General features: G+C 42.3%; 1 protein-coding gene across 1 annotated transcript in view; it reads right to left on the bottom strand.

Annotated features, from left to right (window-relative positions):
* LOC310697710 (putative helicase senataxin) overlaps nt 1-27,814 on the bottom strand; it is a 109,092-nt gene that overhangs the window by 19,430 nt on the left and 61,848 nt on the right. Inside the window, exons 5-13 of the mRNA XM_083484420.1 lie at nt 25,913-26,060; nt 24,944-25,045; nt 22,808-22,923; nt 21,581-21,652; nt 14,152-14,304; nt 11,250-11,357; nt 9,951-10,138; nt 8,825-8,917; nt 565-729 (exon numbers count right to left, since the gene is read on the bottom strand). Of these exons, the coding sequence (XP_083340546.1) occupies nt 565-729; nt 8,825-8,917; nt 9,951-10,138; nt 11,250-11,357; nt 14,152-14,304; nt 21,581-21,652; nt 22,808-22,923; nt 24,944-25,045; nt 25,913-26,060 (1,145 nt within the window). The remainder of the gene's footprint in view (nt 1-564; nt 730-8,824; nt 8,918-9,950; nt 10,139-11,249; nt 11,358-14,151; nt 14,305-21,580; nt 21,653-22,807; nt 22,924-24,943; nt 25,046-25,912; nt 26,061-27,814) is intronic.

Below are 27,814 nucleotides of genomic sequence, written 5' to 3'. Positions count from 1 at the left end.
TGCTGAGCTATCAGTATACAGACGCTTTACTGACTACCATCAACAAATAGGGAAGATCCCTGCCCCAGGGAACCAACAATGTACCGTACATTTTAGCAACAGGGAAACAACAGAGGGAAGTTTTTATTTCATTAAATAATAAGTTCAGGGAAGTGAGAGATAAGGCTAACAAGGGATGACTACGCACAAGCGTAGTCTCATTTGCTTGGGATGTACTGCAGCAGCATGCAAGGCCTCACAAGCGACATCACTTTTGGAGGAAGACAGGGGGGATACTTACAGTGCTTTTGTACACCAGGAATGAGAAACCCATGGTCCTCCAGATGATGCTGGACGGTATCCCGCATCATCGCTGCCAACAGGCCATACTGCCTGGGACTGATGGGAGCTGAAGTCCAGCAGCATCTGGAGGGCCTATTGCACACTGAATGCAGTATTTCAACAACTTAATCATGACTCAATTGAGAGTAAACTTCACCTCCAGTAACTTGACTGACACTCTGCTGAATCAAGAGGCCCAGTTAAAGGGATTTTAATGCCGTTCAAGGCGTGTGAAATTCTTACCTATTTTCTCCAAATTCTTTCTCCAGCTGGCTCAGGATCCTTCTTTTCTGAGCACTGCATGGGGTGATGATCCCAATGTTGCGAAAGCTGATGTCTCTCTTTTTCCTCTTAATTAACTTCATTAATTCTATTACCAGCTTAACTTCCTGGAGATTAATGAAGGAACTGAACAAGAAAGAAATAGAAGGGGAGGGAGAAAGGGATGAGCTGAAGGCCTTGTATTTGGATGTGTGCCTCATTTTAAAAGTTATCACAGATTCTCTCTCTTAGGGTTCTTTTGGGACATACACTCAAAGAACTGTAGAGTTGGAAGGGACCCCAAGGGTAATCTAGTCCAACCCCCCTGCAATGCAGGAATTCCAACTAAAGCACTCATGACAGATGGCCATCCAACCTCTGCTTAAAATCCTCCAAGGAAGGAGAGTCCACAGTCACCTGAGGGAGTCCATTTCACTGTCAAGCAGCTCTTACTGTCATAAAGTTCTTCCAGGTATATAGTTGGAGTCTCCTTTATTGTAACCTGAAGCCATTGGTTTGAGTCCTACCCTCCTGTAGGAATGAAAAATCACGGGAGACGAGAGAGGCAGGTGCAACATGAGGCGTCTCTCTGGGCGGACCTTGAGAGCCTCTTTTATTGAATATTACAAGCACTGCCAAAGGTGTGCCTGTGGCTGATTGGTTGATACATACACACAGAAACTTGTGAATGGTTAACATAAGTACTAAGGCGGGAATTACATGTGAAAGGTGGGGATTACATGTGATCATTTATCATTGATGGAGTAAAGGCTGGGAATCGGAGCTAGAACTAGACAGGCATGAAGCCTCCTAATTGAATTGTAACTAGAGATTAATATGGCACAAACAATATAACAATCAGGTAGGCATGGAGAACAGGTACAGTTTGTTTTCCATGAGCTTGGGATGTCTGTTACTAATGATTGATCATAGCATGAGACAATGTAATAATCAAGTTCTGTGGATGTGGTCAGCTAGGCGTGAAGAGCAGGTTCGTACAGTGTGTGCAAAAGCAGGGAAAAACCTACGAGCAAGACTTCTCAGAAAGCAAGAGAAAAGAGGAGCAAGGCTTCCCCAAAATGGAGCAGTTTTGTGCAGAAAGAGACTAACAGTTATGTGCAGAAAGAAGACTTCCCTTTATCTGCCCCTTTCTTTTCTTGTTTGCGAGGCGTTCTGGGTAAATAAGGCAAAAATATTTCAGGATTAGTGGTGTGCCAGCAAATGCCCAAAATAAGTTTGCCAGGGTCGATGGGACAAAAATATTTCGGGATACGTGGTTTGCCAACGCATGCCCAAAATAAGCCCGTCCACATCTCACCTTAGGTTTACTGTTGGTGTTGCCATTTCGCAAAGTAGGCGGCAAGAAGTTTATTAGGTGGTTGAGGGGGAGAGAGAAGCCGGGAGAAAGGACTTATGAGGCCAGGAACGCATTGAAGGAAGCAACATAACAAAATTAAGATGCATATAATGACAAGGGCATATTAATGTGGTTGTAAGATTTTGCAAATGAGAGATTTGGCTTTAAATGGCTTTGGAATTATCAGTAATATTAAAACGACACATGTTGTCAACTTGTTCACATCCATAATGATGAATCATCAATAGATAATCAATAGCACAATTTTGTAAAAGTCCATTATGTAGTCCACTCTGTTCTTTATTCAAAAGGTGAAGAGCTTCTGAAGTAAAATTCAGGGCTTTTTCTGCAGAACAAGCTGAAGAATTAACGTTCATACGATTCCATACAGCCAATCCAGGGACTCCTAAGAGAGAAACAACTAAAGAGATATATTCAGACCTACTGAAAAAGGAGACAAAAGCATCACAATCGTTAGTCAATTTCACAGAGCGGCGATATCAAGAGTGGGATAAAGGATCCAGAACACCAGGAATAACCTGGATTCCTTCTTTGGCCGCAGAAAATTTGGGTAAAATTAAGCCTGCGACTTTAGGAGGTAATTGGGTGGTCATAAGCACAATTTCACCAGGTAAAACAGTGTCTTTGGTTTTTTGATTAATTAAGTCGATGGTAAAATCAGAGCGTGTATCCTTTGAGATGGTTTTAATAGTGGAGACTAACGGCGGGGGGGGGCTCCCTATTTGTCCTGGCCCGGGAGTGGGGCCCCTAAGGAGTTTCCCGAACTCCTGCACTGATTTGCCCAATGATAGCCTTTACCGCACTTTGGGCATTTCTTGGAAGGTTTAGCCTTATTGGCATCACCATTCCTGTTTGGACCCCCGCCAGGGGCTCTGCATTGTTTAGCAAAATGACCTGGGCGATTGCAGTTGAAGCAGTTGCTATTCCCTCCAGCATTCCTGTCACATAAGTGGATTTTAAACCGGAATCAGCAATGGCCCTTCTCAATTCTCTCATTACAGAATAGGGAAGGGTTTCGTACAACACCTGTTGCTGCGCAGTGCCTGGGTTAGTGTAGGAAATAGGGAAAGCTGATGGGGTTGAGCTGGAGACAGGGAAAGCTGATGGGGTTTCACCAGCCCACGCAGATTCTTCCTCTAAGGATAGGAGACCTTTCTGCCTAGCTTGAGAAAGTGCAGCACGGACAGCTCCTGTGAAACATGCAGGAGCTGAGGCAGCAAGGGAGGGGTGGAAGGAGGGAGGGAAGAAAGTGGGGGGGGAGAAAGAGGGGGGGAAGTGGATGCAGGCAAAGGAAACACAGGAGGGAGGGAAGGGGGGATGGGTGTGGGCTGAGGCATAGCTCCTGTATGAGCAGATGCAGGGGGGGAGGGGGAATGGATGAGGTGGAAGCAGGCAAAGGAGGGAGGGATTGGCAGGATTGTGCAGGAGGCAAAAGCTTGGGGTAAGGAGGGGGATTGTCTGCAATAGTTAGAAGTGCAGGAGCCGTGGGAGACGCCTGAGAGGCCAGGGGCCCTAAGTTTGCCACGGCAACTGCGCATTTCTGCCAAGTTAGCAGACAATGAATAGGAGCCCTGGGTTCTGCAAAAAAAGTTTTTCCAATCTTTTGCCAAGCCTCTACCCCCAAGGAGCCTGCCTCAGGGTACCAGGGACATTGGAATGCGATCTCACCTAGCAATTGTTCAATTTCCTTTAAAGAAACATGAGCACCTGCACCTCTCTGTCTGACTAAATGAAGCAGTTCAGTAGCATGCACTTTCTGGGACTTTGTAAGCTCCCCCCCCCATACTCACGGTGTAGCCGGCTAAGACTTCTCCAGTCGAGTGAAGTATGAGGCTGCGTGAAGGGATCTGGCACGTCGTGGGTCACCAGATGTAGGAATGAAAAATCACGGGAGACGAGAGAGGCAGGTGCAACATGAGGCGTCTCTCTGGGCGGACCTTGAGAGCCTCTTTTATTGAATATTACAAGCATTGCCAAAGGTGTGCCTGTGGCTGATTGGTTGATACATACACACAGAAACTTGTGATTGGTTAACATAAGTACTAAGGCGGGAATTACATGTGAGAAGTGGGGATTACATGTGATCATTTATCATTGATGGAGTAAAGGCTGGGAATCGGAGCTAGAACTAGACAGGCATGAAGCCTCCTAATTGAATTGTAACTAGAGATTAATATGGCACAAACAATATAACAATCAGGTAGGCATGGAGAACAGGTACAGTTTGTTTTCCATGAGCTTGGGATGTCTGTTACTAATGATTGATCATAGCATGAGACAATGTAATAATCAAGTTCTGTGGATGTGGTCAGCTAGGCGTGAAGAGCAGGTTCGTACAGTGTGTGCAAAAGCAGGGAAAAACCTACGAGCAAGACTTCTCAGAAAGCAAGAGAAAAGAGGAGCAAGGCTTCCCCAAAATGGAGCAGTTTTGTGCAGAAAGAGACTAACAGTTATGTGCAGAAAGAAGACTTCCCTTTACCCTCCAGAGAAGGAGAAAACAAGCTTGCTCCATCCTCCATGGGACAGCCCTTGAAATATTTGAAGATGAGGGTCATATCTCCTCTCAGTCTCCTCTTTACCAGGCTAAACATACCAAATTCCCTCAATGGTTCCTCATAAAACTTGGTTTCCAGACCCTTGATCTTCTTGGTCACCCTGCTCTGCACGTTCCAGCTTGTCATCACCCTTCTTAAATTGTGGTGCCCAGTACGAGACATAGTATTCCAGGTGTGGTCTGACCAAGGCAGAATAGAGTGGTACTATTACTTTCCTTGACCTGGACACTAGACTTCTGTTGATGCAGTTTAGAAGATCATTATTTTTTTTGCTGCTGCATCACACTGCTGACTCATGTTAAGCTTGTGATCTACTAAGACACATACTACTAACAATGCCTTGTTAGTAATATAAGATGGTGTCCCCCATCTTATATTTGTGCCCTGAACAGTGCTAGATGACCTCAAAGATTGCTTCAATCTTAGCTTTTTTAAAAACTCTTAAGTGTGCCCACCCACCAACAGCTAAGGAGAACATGGCCACAAAAGCTGCCACATGCTCTTATTGTGGTGGAAAGTGGGAAAACACCAGATCATGATTGCTGCAGCCTTCCCATTGGGACAACTGGTTGCTCACTGTGAGGACAGGATGTGGGATTTGATGGAATTCTGGCCTGATCCAGCAAGCAAGCTCTTCTTATGTTCTTGATCAAATCAATCTGTGGCAGGTAAGTTACCCAAAGATCAGATCGTGAAGCTGAGGCTCCAATACTTTGGCCACCTCACGAGAAGAGAAGACTCCCTGGAAAAGACCCTGATGTTGGGAAAGATGGAGGGCACAAGGAGAAGGGGACAACAGAGGACAAGATGGCTGGACAGTGTTCTTGAAGCTACAAACATGAGTTTGACCAAACTGCGGGAGGCAGTGGAAGACAGGCGTGCCTGGCGTGCTCTGGTCCATGGGGTCATGAAGAGTCGGACACGACTAAACAACAACAACAACAAGTTACCCAAATTGTCCACCAAGCCAGAGTTCCACACCACACAGCAGACCTTTCAAATGTAGCAGGGATGACACCATATACCTGTAGTCCAGCAACAATCTGGGTTTATAACAGCACCTCTGGGAGGGAAACAGGTTTCCCCATTCCTGTCCTACAATAGAGTTCAGGACTAAATCAGGGGTGGTGCACCTTTTGTTGGGACTCCCAACTCTCATAGCTCAGGGTGGGGATGGTAAGAGATTGCAGACCAGCCATGAGCTCCTTACTCTAGGATGAGAGAGGGACCCTTGGGGTGGGGGGCTAAGCAGGACTCTTTAGCTTTTTCTGAGGGCTGGATTAGATGGCCAGTGTGTGGCTAGGGAACATTAGGAAAGGAATGAAAAATAAAACTGCCAACATCACAATGCAGTTACACAAATCTACAGTGAGACTGCATTTGGAATACTATGTAGAGTTTTGGTCGCCTCCTCAAAAAGGAAAAGGTTCAGGAAAAGGGCAGCCCAAATGATGAGGGGGATGGAGTGACTCCCCTATGAGGAAAGGTGGCAGCATTTGGGACTTTTTACTTTAGAAAACAGGCGACATGATGGAAGTGTATTGTCAGGGAACTGACATCAGAGCAACGGGAGAAGGAGAGGCTCTCCGATTCTACAGGGGAAGGTACCAGCACAAGGGGGAGACGTAGCTTGATAGAGGGGGAAGGAAATCAGCGTAACACCAAGGATCCAGGAGAGCAAATGGCAGAGGAGGTGGAAGGGCTCCGGGATTCTTCCTTGGAAGTCAGTGAGGAGAGCACTGGTCCTCCACTACCCACGCCCTCCCTGCGCAGAAGACTTCCGTGCAATGAGAGGCGGAGACGATTGGGTGTCAAACAGCTTTTATGCTGGCAAAGGTTTAAGAAACGCCCACAGACAGATTCTGCTAGCGACTGAGGCAGCCACGCTGAGATGGGCTGTGCAGTCAAAACGGTTTAAACTATGCAACCAAGCTTCAAAGTGGGAAAGGTTACGCACGAGTAACTCCCAACCACTACATGTATGAAATTACACATTGTGTTTTAAGTTTTCATTGTTTTTATCTGTTAAGTTGCTTTGAGATTTGTTTGTGTATATATAAAGGCAATATATACTGAACAGAAGGCTAAATTGATTGTTAACAATGTGATTACGGAAGAAATAGGGATAACCAAGGGTACAAGACAAGGGTGTCCACTTTCGCCACTGTTATTCATCATGGTCCTGGAAGTCTTTCTAAAAGCTATAAGGGAAAATGAGGTAATAAAAGGGGTGGCAGTAGGCCGGAATGAATATAAGGTTAAAGCCTTTGCCAATGATCTGGTCTTAATGGTGGAAGAACCTTTGGAAAGTGTTAAAAATATAGAGGTGGAAAGATTTGGTCAAGTGGCAGGATTTATATTGAATAAGAAAAAGACTAAAATAATTGCTAAGAATATGGATCAAGATACGATAGGAACAATGCAACAACAAACGGGTATAGAAGTGGTGAAGAAGGTGAAATATTTGGGTATTTGGATAACCCAAAAGAATATTGATTTGTACCAGAATAACTATTTACTAGTGTGGAATGGAATAAAGAAAGATCTGGAGGTGTGGGGACGAATGAAGTTATCGTTGTGGGGAAGGATTTCATCTATAAAGATGAGCGTGCTGCCAAAATTGTTATTTTTGTTTCAGACAATTCCAATAATCAAGGGGACTGTGACCTTCAAAGAGTGGTAAAGAGTAATTTCAAGGTGTATCTGGCAGGGTAAGAAGCCAAGAATTCAGTTTAAGTTATTAACAGATGCTAAAGAAAGAGGAGGCTTCGCCCTGCCAGACTTGAAACTATATTATGAAGCCTCATGTCTCTGTTGGTTAAAGGAATGGGTAAAATTAGAAAATACAGAGTTGTTAGACATAGAAGGATTTGATAACAGATTTGGGTGGCACGCCTACTTATGGCTTGAAAAAAAGAAAATCCATAGAGGTTTTGAGAACCACATTTTCCGAAGATCGTTGATAGAAATATGGGATAGGTATAAAAACCTACTCGAACCAAAAATCCCGCACTGGTTATCTCCATTAGAGGTTATGAGTGTTAAAAAAATCAATATGAGAAGGAATTGAATTACATATGGAAATTTGATTGTTAAGGAAGGGGGAAAATGGAAAATGAAACCCTATGAAGAAGTAAAAGAGTATGTATATGATTGTTTGCATTATTTTCAAATAACTGAATTGTTTAAAAAGGATCTTAAAGAATATGGATATACAGAGAAAGATTCAAAATTTCAAATAGAAATAATAAATAATGAATATAAGATCTTATCTAAAATGTATAAGATATTGTTGGAATGGCATACAAAAGGTGAAGAAGTTAAATCTGTTATGATACAATGGGCCAGAGATTTTGGGTACAATATACAATTTAAAGATTGGATTAAACTATGGAATGAAAACATTAAATTTACCGCATGTACTGCGTTAAAGGAAAATTTTATGAAAATGATTTATAGATGGTATATTACACCGGTAAAACTTGCAAAAATGTATAAAACATGTAAGAAATGTTGGAAATGTAAAGAAAAGGATGGCACTTTTTACCATATGTGGTGGGAATGTAAGAAAGTGAAGAGCTTCTGGGAATTGATATATAAAGAATTGAAAAAAATGTTGAAATATACATTTGCTAAGAAACCAGAGGCTTTTCTTTTAGGAATCATAGGAAATGAAATAAACAAAAAGGACTGTAAACTTTTCCAATATGCAGTAACAGCGGCAAGAATATTATTGGCCCAGAGATGGAAACAGGAACAAGTACCTACTTTGGAGGAGTGGAGAATGAAGCTGATGGACTATGCAGAACTTGATAAAATGACAGGGAAGATCAGATACCAACGAGATCAAAGGTTTATCGAGGACTGGGGAAAATTAGTCGAGTATTGGGGAGGTATAAGTGATAACGAAATAACGTTAGTGGCATTTAAAGAAGCTCTGTAAAAACTTAAGAAATATTGTAAGAAAGAAAAACAGGTGTGGATGGGTATGTTAAAAGGCAACAGGAAATTCAGGAAATGTGTAACTAAAAAGTTTAATTCGGATGATTGTCAGAATGGCTGATGGAAGTCCAAAAATGAGAAAATTTGTTAAGTTGAAATGTTTATCTATTTTTCTTTTGGTGAAAATTAATAAAAATATTATTAAAAAAGAGATTTGTTTGTGTAAAAAGCAGCTAACAAATGTAATTAATAAAAAACAGTGTTGGCTTTATGTGGGATTTTAAATTTTGTTTCTTTATTTTACTCCTGCTAGCCGCTTTGAAAAGTGCGACTACAAATTCACAAAGCAAATAAATGAAAAACTTACTTGCTCTCCTGTTCTTCCTGGCCATCCAAAACATCAAAGAGGAGGTACGGTAGGAAGGGCCATTCCAAAGAGAATCGGCTCTCTTCTGTCCACCTATAATGCAATGAGAAATCATAATAGCTTTTAAAAAGCAGTGTGCTGAGGTCTATTTGCTCAATTCTTCACTGCAGGAGGAAACACTATCCGTCACATAATCATTCACATGATGTTCCCCACATAGAGAAAACTAGCATGTCAGGGAGGTGGTGTGGGGGATGACAGAAACTGTTCTCCCTGATGTCATCGTTTTCTACATGAAGGGGAATATTCAAACAGCATGACAAACATATTCAGTGAATAGCAGTGGAAGGGCAAAAAATCCAGAGGCTTATACAGAAAAATCCAGAGGCTTATACAACCTCTTACAATAGCAGAAATGCAAGTACGTTTAGAAAATAATCAAATTTCATGGCTGTTAGGATATCAGCAGAGATCATTTCTTACAAATACACAGATTAAAAATGAAGCTACAAGTAAACTAACAGAATATGAAAATATGGTAATAAGAGATAGCATTTCCCTTTTATACAAAACACTTATTGAGAACCAATTTTGCCCCTAACAAAATCTAAAAAGCTGGTGGGAATTAAATTGGGATATAAACACTGAAGAGGTTAAACAGAACAATTTATGGACAAAAGCACCATATAAATTTCTGTCAGCAACTATTAGGGAACGTTCACTAAAAATTGTACATGGGTGGAATTTAACACCATCATTTTTAATATACAGTATATTAAAAAAGAAAGAACAAGAAAGTGCTTAGAATGGAAGAAAAAAATTAAAGTATCAAATTAGGTTGCTGGAAAGAGTCAGGTTTGAGGCCTATGATCATGCACAGAATTTTCATTCAACTAAGTACTCACCAGTAGTGTCAGAGCAAGTACATTCATTCACACAAACACACCAGATATGATGAGCTAAAGCAGGACCCTCCAGGTGTTGCTGGAATACAACCCCCACCATCCCTGACCACCAGCCAAAATTCCAGGGTAATATGGAACCGATGTCCACACTTAGGTCACCTTTTCATGAAATGCCTGTTGCCTTGAGGCAAGGTAAAACAATTAGTAAGATGTCTACACACCGGTCAGTTTTCAGGGCATGGTCGTAGATGTAATTGGAAGGGAAGAGGCAGATCTCTGGGTGCATCCTGTACTGAGTCCTCAAGCACAGGACTGGAAGCCTGTCACTGTGTTTTTCTTGGATTTGCCCATTCAGGTGTCTGCAGAGTCGGCCCATCAGAGACTGCCTGTAGCTGTAATCCTCAGCTTTCTGCCAAAGCAAGGGAGGGGAGGAGGAGTGAAACTTTCAGGGAATGGGTTAAGCACAGGCAGCAACAATTAAAGAACAAGAGATGAGAAGTAGAAGCATGCATATGTACTCAGTACTTGGTCTGGGCCCCTTTTGCATCAATTACTCCCTCAATGCGACGTGGAATGGATGCTATCAGCCTGTGGCACTGCTGAGGTGTTATGGAAGACCAGGATGCTTCAACAGCAGCCTTCAGCTCTTCTGCATTGCTTGGTCTCATGTCTCAGAGGTCCAATATTGCTCTATTTGCAATCCTTGTTTTGCTGATTTCATTTAATATTCTAATTTTCTGAGATTGTTAATTTGGGGTTTTCATCAGCTGTACGCCATGATCATCACAATTATAACAAATCAAGGCTTGACATATCTCGCTTTGCATGTCATGAGTCTATCTCATATATTAGTTTCACCTTTTAAGTTGAATTACTGAAATAAATGAACTTTTCCACGATATTCTAATTTTCCGAGTTTCACCTGTATTTGAACTAGAGATTAGGAATGAGTGAACTATTCTGGGCTACCCAAGAGGCTTGGGAAACAGTCCCACAAAATAACCCAATCTTTTATTTATTTGAAAGTGGGAAAGATGGCAGCGTAAGAGGGTGCAGGAACTTCTCCCCTCTCCTTATGCTCTTTGCAGCATATCAGAACTAAGAGAAATGGTGGTGCTTGAGAAAAATAAAAGTCTCTCAAAGACTACTGCTATGGGAATATCCCTTGATATACATATACAAAAATACATTCTTAAAGCATTGGCCCTATCTACTCTTGCCTCTGCCCTACCAGCCATTGGAGTGTCTCCCAGAAAAACACTACTTGGTATATACATTTCTTTTTAACCAAAAGGGATGTTGTCTACTAACATGGTAATCACACAGGCTGATTTCACAGAAACTCACAGAATTGTGTAAATAATTTGATCCGATAAACTAATTGAATCATTTTCACCGTAGGCAGCTCATACACCATTAAGGACCTGATAGATGTCATTAGATGCCTATAAACAGCCTGTCAGTTTTCAGCTCTACAACTTCTTTCTGGGATAGTCAAAACATCTTGTTGACATACTCACCATAGATTTAACTGCAGGAGGGAGCTGCTTTGGGTCTCCAACCAGGACCAGCTTTTTGCAGCCATGAATGAGTGGGATGATAGTTTCAACCTCACAAGCCTGCATGGCCTTTTAAAAAGACAAAGGGACCAGTTTAAATGAGAGCGATCGAGAGAGATCTTAAGATCTCGCCGCACAAGTCGCCTTGTATCAAATCCTGCTATACCACATCTGCAACTCATCCATTCTGACATAATAGCCTCCCCTGACCCTCTGGATCCAGTTTTCAGGAGTCTGGGGTGGAAGGGAAGAGGCCAGGATCTTTCGATCCAATCCATAGCAGGGAGCTACTCAAGGATCTTGCTTAAAAAAAATAAATTCCTAGCTCTCCAACATTTATTTGGTTGCCTCCAGCTTCAATACAATTTGCTTTCCCTGTATGATTACTTTGATATAGTTCAGCTTTCCCACCCCAGATGGTGCCTTCAAAAAATGTTGGAACGACAAGTTCCATCAACTGAAGCTGTATCACATAATGCTAAACCACACATCTTAATGTTAGCGTGCAAACAAGACTAGTAGAACACTGGCTGAACCCCCCAAAATGGGGTAGATCACTGCCAGTTTTTAACTCTGTGAGTAGATCGCAGTCTCTTGGGAGTTGGCCACCCCTGGAGTACAGCAACTGAATTCTGAAGTGTGTGTGTGTGGGGGGGTGTTTCTGTTTCTGTTTTTGTTTTTAAAGGGTGGCAGCAGCTTCTTCAACTTGAGATTTAAGATACCTAGGCATGGAAGTCACAATTTCCACCCTCAAAATGTGCAAAGCACTCATGACCAGGGCTAGGGATGGTGTCAACTTTCACTAAATGGTACAACTGGGAACCTGCATGGTTGAAGACCGAGTGCTTTCAACTGATGGCCTACATTTATAATGCGGACACTTAATTTAGGCATCAGGCTGTCAGGTGAGAAGCGTGTCTTGGCAGCCTACACCTGTTCATATAATTCTATAAAGCTGTTACTATAGTTCTATAAAATTCCATGCTCACCCCTTCCTGCCCCAGGTATCTTTGGGTATGACTCCTCTGGAAGAATTTTCAATGAGGGGCATGCTGCTCAGCACCAACATGCTTGGGCTGGATGAACAGCAAAAGGAAGGCTTTCAATGTAGTGATTAGGCCCAGGGTCAGAGAAAGAGGAGGCAAGCTACTGTGCTTACTGATTAAAGTTTTAAAACAACAAAACCAAAACAACCCCAACAACAAACTGTAAACCTGATTCATTGTAGAGGTGCAGAAAGAAAAAAGGTTGCTTTGCAGATTATTCAGAGCTGTTTTCTGAGCTCAGGTTTACAGAAGAGAGTGTTTCTGGGTCTAAGGAATTTGTAAGCATTTAAAGCTCCTGAAGGGAGTTATGTACTCCGAAACGTATAGAGCAGCAACAGTAAAAATACATTTAATCAGTAAGCACAGCAGCTCGCCTCCTCTTTCTCTCTTTTTGTCTTCATGCACACACCAGGCCCACGGTACCCACCACTACAGAACAAGTGCCAATCAGGGATTTAGGTGAGATGCTTTCCCCACTGTGACATGCTATTAGGGTTAGGCTGGTCAGGTGAATTAGCAGGTGATCATCTGGTTGGATCAAGTGGTTCATGGCCTCCCAAGCTTAGAGCTTGACTGGAGCTGCTTCTCTGACATAAATGTTATTTAGTACTTATGTAGCGATTTTCCATAAGCATTCAAAGAGCTTTCTGTAATTATGTAAAAGGTTCTTGCAGAGAGGGGCTTGCCTAAGGCTACTCATGGGTAGCTGACATGATGTCCTCCAGAAGGCAGCTGTCTGGTGTGCAGAAGGTCCCAGGTTCAGTCCTTGGCATCTCCAGGTAGGGCTGGGAGAGATTCCTGCCTAAAACCTTGGAGAGCTGCTGTAAGTCAGTGTGGACAATACTGAGCAAGATGGACCAATGGTCTGATTTAGTATAAGGCACATTCCTATGTTCCTAAGGAGTCCCCAACCTTTTTGGGCTGAAGGGGAAATGTGTGTGCGTCCTATGGAGCGAATGCAGGCTTCAGGCAGCCTGAAACCCAGGGAGCGCAGTGCCAACTCCCGCTGCGCTCCCCCGGCTTCAGGCAACTATCCGCAAGCCTTCGGAGCCCGGCGGGAACTCCCGCTGCGCTCGGACAGCTTGCGGATAGCTGTCTGTTCTGGGGGCTGGGGTCGGGGGAAGCTCGAGCTTCCCCTGCCCCCAGCCCCGCAAGCTCCAGGAGTGGCAGCGAGGTTGCGCGCAATCTTGCCGCCGCTCCTGGACCTGTTTTGGGGGCTTCCCCCGCCCCAGCCCCACGGCTAAAAACGAAGCCGCGCACAGCCTCTCCCGGCTGGAGAGGTTGCACGTGGCTAAAGAGGAAGCCAAGACAGCCAGCGGGTTGGATCCCACTCGCTGTCTTGGCTTCTTTGCTCTTTGGAGCTGGGGGGGGGTAATTTTTTTTTCTTTATTCCCCCCCCCAAAAAAAAACTAGGTGCACCCTATGGTCCGGTGCACCCTATGGAGCGAAAAATACGGTAAGTAACAGTTAAGGACACAAGAAAATACTTATTTCACAAAAGAAAAACTGGCAATGATCTGACTCCCCTGTCTGCCCACCCACCCCCCTTTGGCAAACCACCTATGCACGCCTTGAAATAAAAAAAGCAGGCAACACCACTAAAAACAGTCAAAACACATCAAACAAAAAAGCTGCCTTGAGGGCTTTTAATGTCAGAAGAGGGTGCTGGTGGTGGGAAAACATTTGTATAAATACAAAACAAGGCAGCCATAGTGAACAGGGCTGTTTCTGCAATCTGTAAAAGGTACTAAAGACACCCTCCATCCTCCTGCCCCAAATATGCCCTTGCTACTGTAGTGCCTATATCCCCCACTAACCATGTCCACGATGACGCAGCTCAGAGGATCACAGTCCAGCCGCTGGAATACTGCACCCAGCAGGCTGCTCCCACTGGTGCTCAGTGTGCAGCAGATGATGTGAGACTCCAGGATGATGTTCGTTTTCATGTTGCTTTGCGATCGCCCACAAACCTGGGAAACACAAGAGCCAGGAACTTCCTTTTTAAGAGCACCTAATTTTTAGACAGAGACCAGTTTTCTTTCAGCTGCCTGTTTTGTTTTTGCAACAGCAGCCATGGTCAGGCAGGCAAAACAAGTCCATGCTCAGTGTGTGGTTGAAGATGAAGTCAGCTGCTTTTAGAAGAAGAACTGGATTGGATGCTAAAATGACAGGCCATAGTTCTATGAAGGGGTACCCATTTTGCATGCAGGAGGTGTCAGCTTCAATCGCCAATATCTCCAGATAGGCCAAACAATACTGACCAAGTTAGATCAATGGCCTGACTCAGTATAAAGCAGCTTCCCAATGCTCCTATGACTCAGGATAAACACAGCCAAATACCTGCTTAGAGTCCGTATGAAGGTGTATGTGTTCACCCATGTGGTGCTCAGGAATGCAACAGTGCCCCTTAGAATTTCTCTCGGTGCCCACCAAGCCACAGCCTCACCTTCTATGGCATGAGGTGGTGAGGAAAGTTACCCTAACCCAGCTTGGAAAGCACATAGGGTTGTATCCAATCCAGTGAATGAACATGACAAGCCCATTAGGCTCATTAATCTAAGTGGGTAAAAATTAATTGTATGCAGTCCATAGAGCTGAAAGAGGAAGTGGGAGAAAGCCACCAGCGCCCAAGCCTCTCATGCCCAAGCCAAACACAAACAAACAAGCAAACCAGCCCCCCCCCCCAACCCAGACATTTCCTTTAAAATGTAAAAATCCCCCGGGTGGGCATGTTGGCCCAACAAAAGATGACATGTCCAGGATTTCCTAGACCTATGGCAACCCTAGTCTATGATTTGGCTGAGATAATGGCACGTGGCTGATGTGCAACAGAGTAGCAGCACAATCAGTGATCTGTACTAACAGGAGAGATATTCTGATTTCCTAGCTGGAGCTAATCCAAGACACAAGCACTTCTTTGCATGATGAGATGAAGCAGTTCACCAAGGTTGTTTTTAAGAGCAGCTTAGTGACTTCCGGAGGCGGCGCGAAACGGCAATGGCGGTCCTCTTCGCGCTGTGAAGAGGGGCTCCGCAGAAAAGGGTCGTCTGCTACGGCAAAGCGGAGACCCATAAAGAAAAACCGCAGGCAGAGTGAGCCTGTGGCCGTGGGACTCGGCGGGCACCAGAAGCCCCCCCCCCCCCGGAGACGAAGAAGGAACCCCGTAAGGGGCTCCGGAACGTGGAAGGGGGAGCGGTGCTGTGAGTTCATCGCTCTTTCTGCGGAAGTGAAGCCGCGCGGCTGCTGCCGATGAGCGCTGACCTTTCTTCCTGGAACATCAGACTCTAAACTACAAACCCGTGAGTAGGGGAATTTAAAAAATCTCGGGATAAAAGTGACTGAATTTGGCTGAAAACGGGAGACGCAAACAGGAAGTCCGTCTTCCGATCGTGCTTAAAGGATCAAAGTAAAGTTTTTGACAAGCTGGATGCGCTTTAATAAGGGTTGTAAAAAGTCCGGATTATCGTGCAACAACTGAACTTGCTTTTAAGAAATTAAATGAGACTACTTTGCTTTACTTTTGTTGGTTTTTGAGTGGACTTTCCCCTTCCTTTGTGGATTTACAAATGACGGAGGAGCCCAAAGTCACGGACTGCCAGGCTTAAAAAGAACTGTCAAATTGCTGAAACTGTTTTTAATATTGAAAGTGATATATGCGAGCGTTACAGTTTGGATACAAATAGGGAAAGTGTTTCTTGCACCTCTTTTGAGACTTTGTTTTTAACTTGGGAAAAGCTCTACATGCCAAAAGGAAGTTGAAGGTTCCCTTCAAATCTGTTTTCTAACTGCTGGGACTTTAATGGCGGAATAACCCTTTCTTCCTTCTGAAGCACAGTTGTACTCCCCCTAGAGGATTTTGGATTTACAATTGTCTGGGAATTGCATTTTGTTTTGATTTTCTGCTGCCTTGTTGTTTACTCTCTGGAACTGTCTTTCCCATGGGACTGTAGATAGACTGACCTTGGCACGTAGACAGGATTGGAATGAGTGGCACAGGGAAAACAAGACTGGCCAAAACGAAAGCTAAACAACTTGTACAAACAACCTTGACTTCTCAGCCACGCAGATCATCTGTCCCAGCTGTTTTAGAGGCACAAGAAGAGGAAGCTGAGCAGACACCATTAGAGGATATGGCATCAGGAGGATCCGCAGCAGTCTTAGAGCAAATTTTGGGACAATTGGCAATTTTAAACAAGAAGGCGGATGAGCACTCGTCTAAAATTGACCAAGCTACAGCCACCATCAGCAAATTGACTGACCAAGTTACTCAACATACACAGGCAATTGGGAATCTACAGGAAGCAACTGTAGAAAATCGAAAATTGGCTGAGGAAGCCAATCAAAAAGCTGTGGAAGCCAATCAGAAGGTTGAGGCAATAAAGGTGGAGGTAAAGCCGCTGCATAAACAAATTAGTGAACAGCAGGCCTACCTGTCTATGGTTGAACTGAGAAATAGGGAAAATAATCTCAGATTGAGAGCTATCCCAGAACTTGAACAGGGAGATTTGATTGGTTATCTGACATCAGAATTTTCAAAGTTCTGGGGTATAGAAGAAGATAAAGACTTTAAAATTGTAAGTGCTTTCAGATTGGGAAGAGTGGTGAGGAAGGACAGACCCAGAGACTGTTTGATCATTTTGAGATCCAGGCAAGAGAGAGATAAAATACTAGGCCTTCACTTTGGAAAATCAGTGGATATTCAAGGCAACAGAGCAGAAATTTACAAAGACATCCCGAAACAACTCTTGGACCTTAGAGCTACATACACGAAATTAACAAAACTACTGAAAGGCAACTCAATTCCCTTTAGGTGGGAATTTCCTCAAGGATTATCCTTCAACTTCAAAGGAAAGAAAGTTAAAATCAAAACAGCAGAAGATCAACAAAAGTTTTTGAACGACCACGAAGAGGACCTTCAGAAAGGAGCAATAGTATCCTGGCCACCACCTCCGCCGGGACCTGCACCTATACCTGTACCCTCGGGACTAGAGGACTCAAAGGAGGAGACGCCACCACCAAAGGATTAACAGATTGATCCAGGATGTCTCTGCAGCTTCTTAGTTGGAACATTAACGGCGGGAATTCCCCGGAAAAAAGAAGAATATTTCACATATTGAAAAAAGAACAATTGGACATTATTTGCTTACAGGAAACGCATGTGACTAGGCTCCATAGGAAAGTGTTAATTAATAAAAGACTAGGCCAAGAATTTATTTCATCGGACAGAGTTAAGAAAAGAGGAGTGGTGATTTATGCAAAGGAGAGCCTGTCACCAAAATTTTTATTTAAAGATGCGCAAGGAAGAATTTTGGCTATTGAGATACAGACCCAAGGAGAAAAATTTTTAATTTTAGGAATTTATGCACCGAATGAGGGGAAATCAGAATTCTATGGGAAACTGCATGAGACAATGCTGGATTATTTGGACTATACCAACATCATTATGATGGGAGACATGAATGGGGTGGTCTCCACAAATATGGACAAGTCACAAAATCAAAATTTAACAAAAGACGGCAGACTACCTAAAACTTTCTTTGAACTAACTGACAATATGGACTTGATTGATATTTGGAGGACAAAGAACCCCCTAGGTAAAGAAGGAACATTCTTTTCTGAAGCCCATCTGTCATGGACAAGAATCGACCAAATATGGATAACTAGAGGGCTGGCACCTAAGACCAGAAAAGTGGAAATCTGCCCAAAAACCTGCTCCGACCATAACGCTATGAAAGTGGAAATGAGACTCACTCCAATCGGTTCCTTCAGATGGAAAATGAATGACACCCTACTAAGAGACCAGGAGATTGTGAAGAAGGCCAAAAAAACTTTAAAAGATTATTTTGAAATAAATTTGAACACTACAGTGGAAAAAAGAACAATCTGGGACGCAAGTAAAGCCGTTATGAGAGGGTTTTTGATACAACAGAACACGATAAAGAAAAGACTTTGGAATGAAAAAAAGGATAAGATCTTAGGGAAGATAAGAGATGGTGAGAAAAAACTGAGATCAAAACCAAAATCACAGGAGATTCTGAGAGAAATTAAATTTTACCAAGCACAATATGCTAAATTGATAAATCGAGAAGTTGAGTGGAAAATTAAACAAATGAAACAAATATCATTTGAATCAGCCAATAAGTGTGGGAAACTGCTAGCTTGGCAGTTGAAAAAGAGACAAAAACTGAATACGGTTACAAACTTAGAGATTGAAGGGAGAAATATCCAGAAACCTGAGGAAATTAGAAAGTGTTTCCAGAGATATTTTAAACAACTTTATAAGCAAGGGCCGCAAGAAGAGACAGAGATAGATCAATTCTTAAAAGCTAATGGGCTATCGAAATTACCTCAAGAAAAAAGAACTATTCTGAATTATAAGATAACTCAACAAGAAATTGAGGGTGCCATTCAGAATATGCATCTAGGCAAATCTCCAGGGCCAGATGGACTCACCTCCAAGTACTACAAGACATTGAAAGACTTTTTGATACAACCATTAATGGAGGTATGCAATCAGATTATGGAGGGGAAGAAGGCACCGGAATCGTGGAAAGAAGCTTTCATCACATTGATACCTAAAGTGGAAACTGAAAAGACTCAACTGAAGAACTACCGTCCCATCTCACTCCTAAATGTGGATTACAAAATTTTTGCAGATATTTTGGCAAGTAGACTTAAAAAAGTACTAAATGAAGTAATTCATAAAGACCAGGCAGGCTTTCTCCCAGGTAGACATTTGTTTGATAACACTAGGAATATCATTGATATTCTGGAACTTTTGCAAACTAATATCAATACAAAAGCAGTTTTGATCTTTATTGATGCGGAGAAGGCCTTTGACAACATTTCTTGGAAGTTTATGAAAAAAAACTTGGAAGGGATGGGAGTGGGACGGGGGTTTGAAAATGGAATAGAGGCAATTTACTCAGAACAAAAAGCTAAATTGATAGTTAACAATGTGGTGACAGAAGAGTTTAAAATTGAAAAAGGAACACGGCAAGGTTGCCCCTTATCCCCTCTGTTATTTATTTCAGTCCTGGAGGTGCTTTTGAACATGATTAGGGAGGACCGGTTGGTGCAAGGAATACAGGTCAGAGTGAAACAATATAAACTGAAAGCTTTTGCAGATGACTTGGTTTTAACACTACAGGAGCCAGAATCTAGTACGAAGAGAGTTTTAGAATTAATTCATGAGTTTGGTCGGGTGGCGGGGTTCAAACTGAACAAGCAAAAAACTAAGGTTTTGGGGGGGAAATTGACAACTGAGGAATCAGAAAGGTTTCAGAAAGAGACAGAGTTAAATGTGGTTAAAAAAGTGAAATACCTAGGGGTTAATTTGACTGCTAAAAACTTGAATTTATTTAAAGATAATTATGAAAAATGTTGGTCAGAAATTAAAAAGGACCTAGAAACTTGGTCAAGATTGAAACTTTCCTTGTTGGGTCGAATTGCAGCTATAAAGATGAATGTATTGCCAAAGATGTTGTTTTTGTTTCAAACCCTACAGATTGTGGACAGAGTGGAATGTTTTGGAAAGTGGCAGAAAGATATCTCTAAGTTTGTCTGGCGGGGCAAAAAGCCCAGAATAAAATTTAAGATTCTAACTGATGCAAAAGAAAGGGGGGGATTTGCCCTGCCGGACTTAAGGTTATATTATGAAGCTGCAGCTTTCTGCTGGATGAAGGACTGGTTATTGTTAGAGAACACTGATGTCCTAGATCTGGAAGGGTTCAATAATGCTTTTGGATGGCATGCATATTTGTGGTACGACAAGGTTAAGGTTCATAAAGGGTTCAAAAACCATATTGTCAGAAAAGCAATGTTTATTGTCTGGACTAAATATAAGGACTTATTAGAAAACAAGACCCCGAGATGGCTATCACCAATGGAGGCTAAGGCCCGAAAAAGACTCAATATGGAGGCCGGCTGGCCGAAATATTGGGAAATAATAGAGAAAATCGGAGACAATTGGAGGTTGCAGAGCTTAGAAAAATTAAAGAATAAGGTGCGAGATTGGTTACACTACGCTCAAATTCAAGAGGTTTTTAAATTGGATAAAAAGATAGGATTCCAGGTGGAAAAATCGAAACTAGAGACAGAATTGTTAGAACCAAAGACTAAGGTACTTTCGAGAATGTATAACTTGCTGCTTAAATGGAACACTCAGGATGAGACAGTCAAATCAGCCATGATAAAATGGGCTCAGGATATTGGGTATAACATTATGTTTGAGGACTGGGAAAGGTTATGGACCACCGGAATGAAATTCACGGCATGTAATGCCTTGAAGGAAAATATTATGAAAATGATATATAGGTGGTACATGACCCCAGTCAAGCTTGCAAAAATATATCACCTGACTGATAATAAATGCTGGAAATGTAAGGAGGCTGAAGGGACATTTTTTCACCTCTGGTGGACCTGTCCAAAAGTGAAGGCCTTCTGGGAAATGATCTATAATGAGTTAAAAAAGGTATTTAAATATACCTTCGTTAAGAAACCAGAAGCCTTCCTCTTGGGCATTGTCGGCCAGAAAGTGTTAAAAAAGGACAGAACCTTTTTTATGTATGCGACTACAGCAGCAAGAATGCTTATTGCAAAATAATGGAAGACACAAGACTTGCCCACACTGGAAGAGTGGCAGACGCAATTGATGGACTATATGGAACTGGCTGAAATGACTGGCAGAATCCGAGATTTGGGAGAAGAAACAATGGAAGAGGACTGGAAAAAATTTAAAGACTATTTACAAAAACAATATAAGCTGTATGAATGTTAAGAAATTGCACGATTCAGAAAAATATGGCTCCAGTAATTTGATTTTGAGATACAGAAAACTAAGTTATAAGTAAGAAAAGGCTGAAATTTAAAGTAATATTATGTTTAATTAAAGGTACAAATAAGTTGACAAAAACTACTTTAAATTTAGAAATATAACATTTGAAAAGTATAACATAAGGTATGAAACAAGGTAATAATTTACTGGTATTTTTTTTATTACAAAGAATGCAGGGTTAGGGAGATGTGAGGAAGTCCAGTTAGTTATATTAAAAAAAAATGTGTTTTGAACAGTTGGTCTTTTTTACTTTGTCTTCTCTGTGTTGTTTGATGGTGTATTTGTATTTGTTTCTTATGTTTGTTATTTTCTTGGTGAAGGGACTTTGTGTGTTTACCCTTTATTTTGGGTTTGAAAACTTAATAAAATATTTATTAAAAAAAAGAGCATCTTAGTGATGAAACTCATACCTCCTTCAGTTGAACAGTGAGCCTCTTGCTCTCTTCTGCAAGCCTCCGAGTTTCCTGCTCTAACTGTTGTTTCTGAAAGAAAGATGAGGTGGGTGGGAATTTACTCGTTTTTGACATGAATACTCAACCAATCATGGGGAAGGGCATAGCTCAGTGGTAGAGCATCTACTTTGGATGCAAAAGGTCCCAGATTCAATCCCCAATGGTATCTCTAGGTAGGGCTGCCTGAAACCCTGGAGAGTTGCTGCCTGTCAATGTTGACAATAATGAGCTAGATCAGGCTTCTTGAACCTCAGCACTCCCGATGTTTTTGGCCTACAACTCCCATGATCCCTAGCTAGCAGAACCAGTGGTCAGGGATGATGGGAACTGTAGTCTCTTTTTTTATAAAATATTTATTAAAGGTTTTAAACAATATAACACCAAGCACATACACAACCCAAAAACAATCAAAGACACCATCACCAAAATGAAAAAATACACACAGAACAAGAAAAATCATATAAAAGACATACAACATAGTTAGGTTTCATACACCAAATTTCCATAACCCTCTTCTCAGACTCCCTCACATCTCCCTTTCCTGTGTTCCCATTTACAAAATCATGTTCAGCAATACTTCACCTTCTCTCAAATCTTGTTTTAATTTATACCTTTCAACTATTATGTCTCCAATTTTACCCTTTGTTATCAAATATTTAAATATTTAAGCTTGACATAATATTATTCGAATTTCACCTTTGTTCTTATAGTTCGGTTATTTTCATACTCCTTTCCGCTAAGTTACTAATGCCAAGTTATCTTTGTATCCTGCATCATTCTAACATTCATACAATTTACAGTACTTTTGCAGATAGTCCTTAAATTTCTTCCAGGATGGGAATTGTAGTCTCAAAACATCTGGAGGGCCGAGCTTGAGGAAGCCTGAGCTAGATGGATCTATTTTCTGACTCAATATAGGGCTGCTTACGGAAAGGAAAAAAAAGTTCTGAACAGCCTCCCTGCTACTTGATCCCCACTTTAACTGAAGACTGAGCATTTGAGCAAGTAAAACATGTGTCTCCCCACTACCCCACATCAGGTTTCGGCCCATCCGCTGTGCCTCCAAGCCTTCACACTTTTAACTGAAGAGCATGTCTGAACTACAGTTTCAGACCACAGCCTACCAGACAGACTGAGTAGGATATAATAATCCTGGTCAAATTACACATGGCAACTAACAAGTACTTTCTCTTTGCTTTGGCTTTCGTCTATAGCACACTGGCAAGAAAGAGCATCCAGTCGTTGATCTATCTCTTTCTTCCGCTTGTGGATGTCTTGATCTTTCCCAAGGGCTGCTCGGCCTAAGGAATCCAACCAAATGCTTTAAAGTTAGAAATTTATATCCCACTTTCAAAATGGAACTTTGGTTGCTTACCATTCTCACACTGAAATTCAATGCTTCTGACATTCATTAAACTATGGGTTTATACTGTTATATTGTTATATGGTGGGGGGATCCCTAGAAATTAATAAATGGTAAGGTTTTGATTATTTGGGATATGAAGGGAATATACAAGCTGCAGAGGAATTCCTGGGCTAGCCTATGCAAAACGACCTAGCCAAGCTATGGCCATTAAGAAACACTTGTTGTTGTTTAGTCATTTAGTCGTGTCCGACTCTTCGTGACCCCATGGACCAGAGCACGCCAGGCACTCCTGTCTTCCACTGCCTCCCACAGTTTGGTCAAACTCATGTTCGTAGCTTCAAGAAAACTGTCCAGCCATCTTGTCCTCTGTCGTCCCCTTCTCCTTGTGCCCTCCATCTTTCCCAACATCAGGGTCTTTTCCAGGGAGTCTTCTCTTCTCATGCGGTGGCCAAAGTATTGGAGTCTCAACTTCAGGATCTGTCCTTCCAGTGAGCACTCAGGGCTGATTTCCTTAAGAATGGATAGGTTTGATCTTCTTGCAGTCCATGGGACTCTCAAGAGTCTCCCCCAGCACCATAACTCAAAAGCATCAATTCTTCGGCGATCAGCCTTCTTTATGGTCCAGCTCTCACTTCCATACATCACTACTGGGAAAACCATAGCTTTAACTATACGGACCTTTGTTGGCAAGGTAATGTCTCTGCTTTTGAAGATGCTGTCTAGGTTTGTCATTGCTTTTCTCCCAAGAAGCAAGCGTCTTTTAATTTTGTGGCTGCTGTCACCATCTGCAGTGATCATGGAGCCCAAGAAAGTAAAATCTCTCACTGCCTCCATTTCTTCCCCTTCTACCTGCCAGGAGGTGATGGGACCAGTGGCCATGATCTTCGTTTTTTTGATGTTGAGCTTCAGACCATATTTTGCGCTCTCCTCTTTCACCCTCATTAAAAGGTTTTTTAATTCCTCCTCACTTTCTGCCATCAAGGTTGTGTCATCTGCATATCTGAGGTTGTTGATATTTCTTCCGGCAATCTTAATTCCGGCTAGGGATTCATCCAGCCCCGCCTTTCGCATGATGAACAATACAGGGCCATTAAGGGCCATTGGCAATGCAAGAGAGCTGTCCTTCCCCACTGTCCTGAGGTGTGAACAGTAACCAGGGATTTAGAAGGCTTCCCTGGGTGACTGTATTTGAGGTAACATGAAAAGAGTGCCTTTAGCAAGGTGTGCTGGGAAGAAGAAAGGGAGGGGGAGAGAGAAAGTTCCATCTTGAGCAGGCAGGCTGGGAGAACAGGGAACAAGCCCTTCTTGAGATGACCATGCTGTAAGATCTGGACTCCCTTTATCTAAACTCAAGTGTAAATATGTGAATAAATCATATTTCTTAAAGCTACACAAGCCTCTGCCGCACCTTGATTCTCAAAGGAACACAGATCCTGGGTGAGCACCTGGAACACCGCCTAGAATTTTGCTACTGCTTAGCAGAGTGGGGGGTGACACCCAACCTTTATAACAATATCCAGTGCCAGTCAGCTCCACTGATTTCAATGGGTCTACTAACATTACAACCCAGAGGTTCCTGTTAAACCCCAATTACGAAACTGATTTAAAACTGCTGGGAATGACTTTTAAGAAGACTTTATAGCTGAAGTGATTTCAGTTATATTTTTTGTTTTGTGTGTGATGCTTTATTGTTTAATTATGCTTAGATAAAGCCAGAGTAAAAGCCAGAGTATATATTTGATAAAATAAACATCTTTGGCGGCAGACCAAGATAGGATGGGAGGGATAGGATGGTGTTACGGGATTTCATCCCTGCTCACAATCTGGGAAAGGTCTGTCCCAGATAGAACAGAGACTGGGGGCTATGAAGAACCAACTTTTGAACCCCACTGTTAAGCAGACTAATTAGGAGACAGCAAATGGTGTGAGGGAGGAACCCTTTACAAACTACTCACTCATTCTGCGATTGGCCTGGGCATCCAGACTGAATTTCTGTACGTCCTTGCTGATCAATTTTTCTTCCCCCAGCCTCACCAGGTTGATGTCACCACAGTTTCCTGGGTGTGAAACAGACACTTAGAGCCCTGCTGAAGTACAGCTAGCTTTTTTAAACTAGAAAGACATTTGGCAAATAAATACTTTTGATCTGCTTAGCAAATCCTGAAATCTGTATCTTGCACATCCTCAATAAGAGTTAGAAAAGTTCAAAAAATGGCAACCAAAATGACCAAGGGGATACAGCAACTCCCCTACAAGGAAAGGTTGTAACATTTGGGACTTTTTGGTTTAGAGAAAAGGCAAGAGGCAACAAGCCAGATGTTTATAGAATTATGCAAGGCATGGAGAGAGTGGCTACAGAAAAGTTTCTCCCTCTGTCTCATAACACTGGAACTAAATTACTTATTCACACAGTGCACAGTTAACTATGAAACTCGTTCCTCGTCAAGGTTCTTTTGCTGCAGACACCCTTAGGGCAGCTTACAGAAAACAAGACAAAACAACAAAATAAAAATACAACACTAAAACCAGTAAAAATAAGTGCAGCAAAGCTTTTAGTAGGTAAGTGCAGCACTAAAAGGATCCCAAAGAACCTTTAAAAAGTGTGAGGATGTACAAGAAAGGCTTTGCTTGGAGTCTACAGGATAAACAGAGGGCATCAGGGAGATTAGATTGGGGGCCTTCAGCATTCCAAACACATGGTCCACCACCAAGATCCAACCCTGTCCCAAAGGATTTCAGATGGATTCTCTGCAAGGACAAATGCCTTAGGAAAAGCAAAGCACCCACTACCTATACTGGCAGGTGGGGGAGGGTCTAAGTAACTTAAACACGGAATAATGTCTTATTCTTCCGTTATGGCCAAGCCAATTGCTCCCTCCAGCTATGAATTCCACAGATGAGAACTGGCCAAGAACTCATCATACCCAAAGGCTTTTCCTTGTCCTGACATTTTCCCTTGAACTTAACAATCATTATTTTCATGAGGTGATCTAGAGCAGCGTTGGACGGAGCACAGACCAGCACACGGTTCCTCTTGATCTTGCTTTCTACAGGATTCTCTTTCCCAGATCTCTGGAGATTTAAAGAAAAAAAAAGTCATAGGGTTGTAAAATATACCTAGAAAATACCCATTGAAACAAATCAACCATATAGTCATGCCCAGACTAGGAGTGCATACGGTAATTGAAGTTGGGTCTTTCAGAGGTCATCTAGTCCAATCCCCTGCCGGGCAAAGGGTCTAAAATGCAGGATGCAACCACAACATCCCTGAAAAAATAGCTGGGTAAAAGACCCACTGTAATGGAAAGCCTGCCCACCTCCAGAGGCAGTCCTGTGCACTTTTGAAAAGCTCCTGCCCCTGTGAAGTACCCTCTAATATTTAGCCATTAGTTCTAGTTCTGCACTCTGGGCATAAAGAAGACTGAAAAAAAGTTAAGTGCAATAATGCAGGGCAGTCGTCTTCCACCTTTTCAGATCAAAGTCCCTTTTTAAAGCCCAAGGGTCATATCCAACTGAAATATACTCGGAGTCGAGTGTGGATTTCATGCTCTTTATTCAGCTCATAGTGGTGAGGAGGAATGGAAGTTCCCCCAAACTGTCTGCTTTATATACATTATTTAAACAATGGGTCGCACGTGATTGGCTAATTCTGGGATTCTCCTGTAGGCCAATCAGGTTGCGGATTCACTTCCACCTGGAGCTGGATTGGGTGGCTCCTGCGGACCAATCAGACTGCTGCATTTTGGATCCTATTCAACTCAGTACATAACACCAACTAAGTTTTATTCAAAGTGCACACATTAAAATTATGGGGCCTATGTTACTCATGCACAGTAATTTCAAAGGGTCTATTCCAAGTAGGACTAAAAAGAGCCTGCTGGACTACTCCAATGACCCATCTGGTCCAGCATCCTGTTCCCATGGGGGCCACCCAGATGCCTGTGGGAAACCAGAGAGCAAAACCAGAGAGCATACGAGCACCTTCCCCTCCTATGGTTTCAAGAAACTAGTATTCAGAAGGATTACTGCCTCTGACAATGGAAACAGAGCATAGCCTAGCCATCATGGCAAGAAGCCATTGATTGCCCTTCCATGAATTTATCCAATCCTCTTTTAACATCACTGCCTCCTATAGATACACCCCAGATGTGCACTCTGAAATTTATTTTTAAAGGAAAATGACACAAAAAAGGAGTCCTTAACCATTTAGAGTTGTCACTTTCCCCCCTCCTCTTGCATCTTTTGTGTCCTTGTGTGACCCAATACATAGCAACTTAGAAGCCTTAGTATTCTCCAGCATTTTACAGTGCTACCTCTGGTTACGTACTTGATTTGTTCCGGAGGTCCTTTCTTAACCTGAAACTGTTCTTAACCTGAAGCACCACTTTAGCTAATGGGACCTCCTGCTGCCGTTGCGCTGCCGGAGCACAATTTCTGTTCTTATCCTGAAGCAAAGTTCTTAACCTGAAGCACTATTTCTGGGTTAGCGGAGTCTGTAACCTGAAGCGTATGTAAGCTGAAGCGTATGTAACCCGAGCTACCACTGCATTTCTGTCCAAAGAAAAACAGTGCCTGCATATTTTCTGGTTTTTTTATTTAACATGTTTTATATACTGCTTAATTAAAAATATATACATAGAGTGAAATAAAACATTCATACAAAATAGCAAAAAAATCAGACTTTAAAAATAGTAAAATAATAAAGCAATAAAAGAGATAAAAATCAACATTTTTTAAAAAAGAACAAATGTACATAATAAAATTGTACAGCTGGGTAGGCTTGCCTAAATGGAAATGTTTTGAGTACGTCTAAAATGGTACAAGGA

Source organism: Podarcis liolepis (genome assembly GCF_965112155.1).
Source record: "Podarcis liolepis genome assembly, chromosome: W".
NCBI classification, from domain to species: Eukaryota; Metazoa; Chordata; class Lepidosauria; order Squamata; family Lacertidae; genus Podarcis; species Podarcis liolepis.
This window is presented reverse-complemented; position numbering and strand designations above follow the sequence as displayed.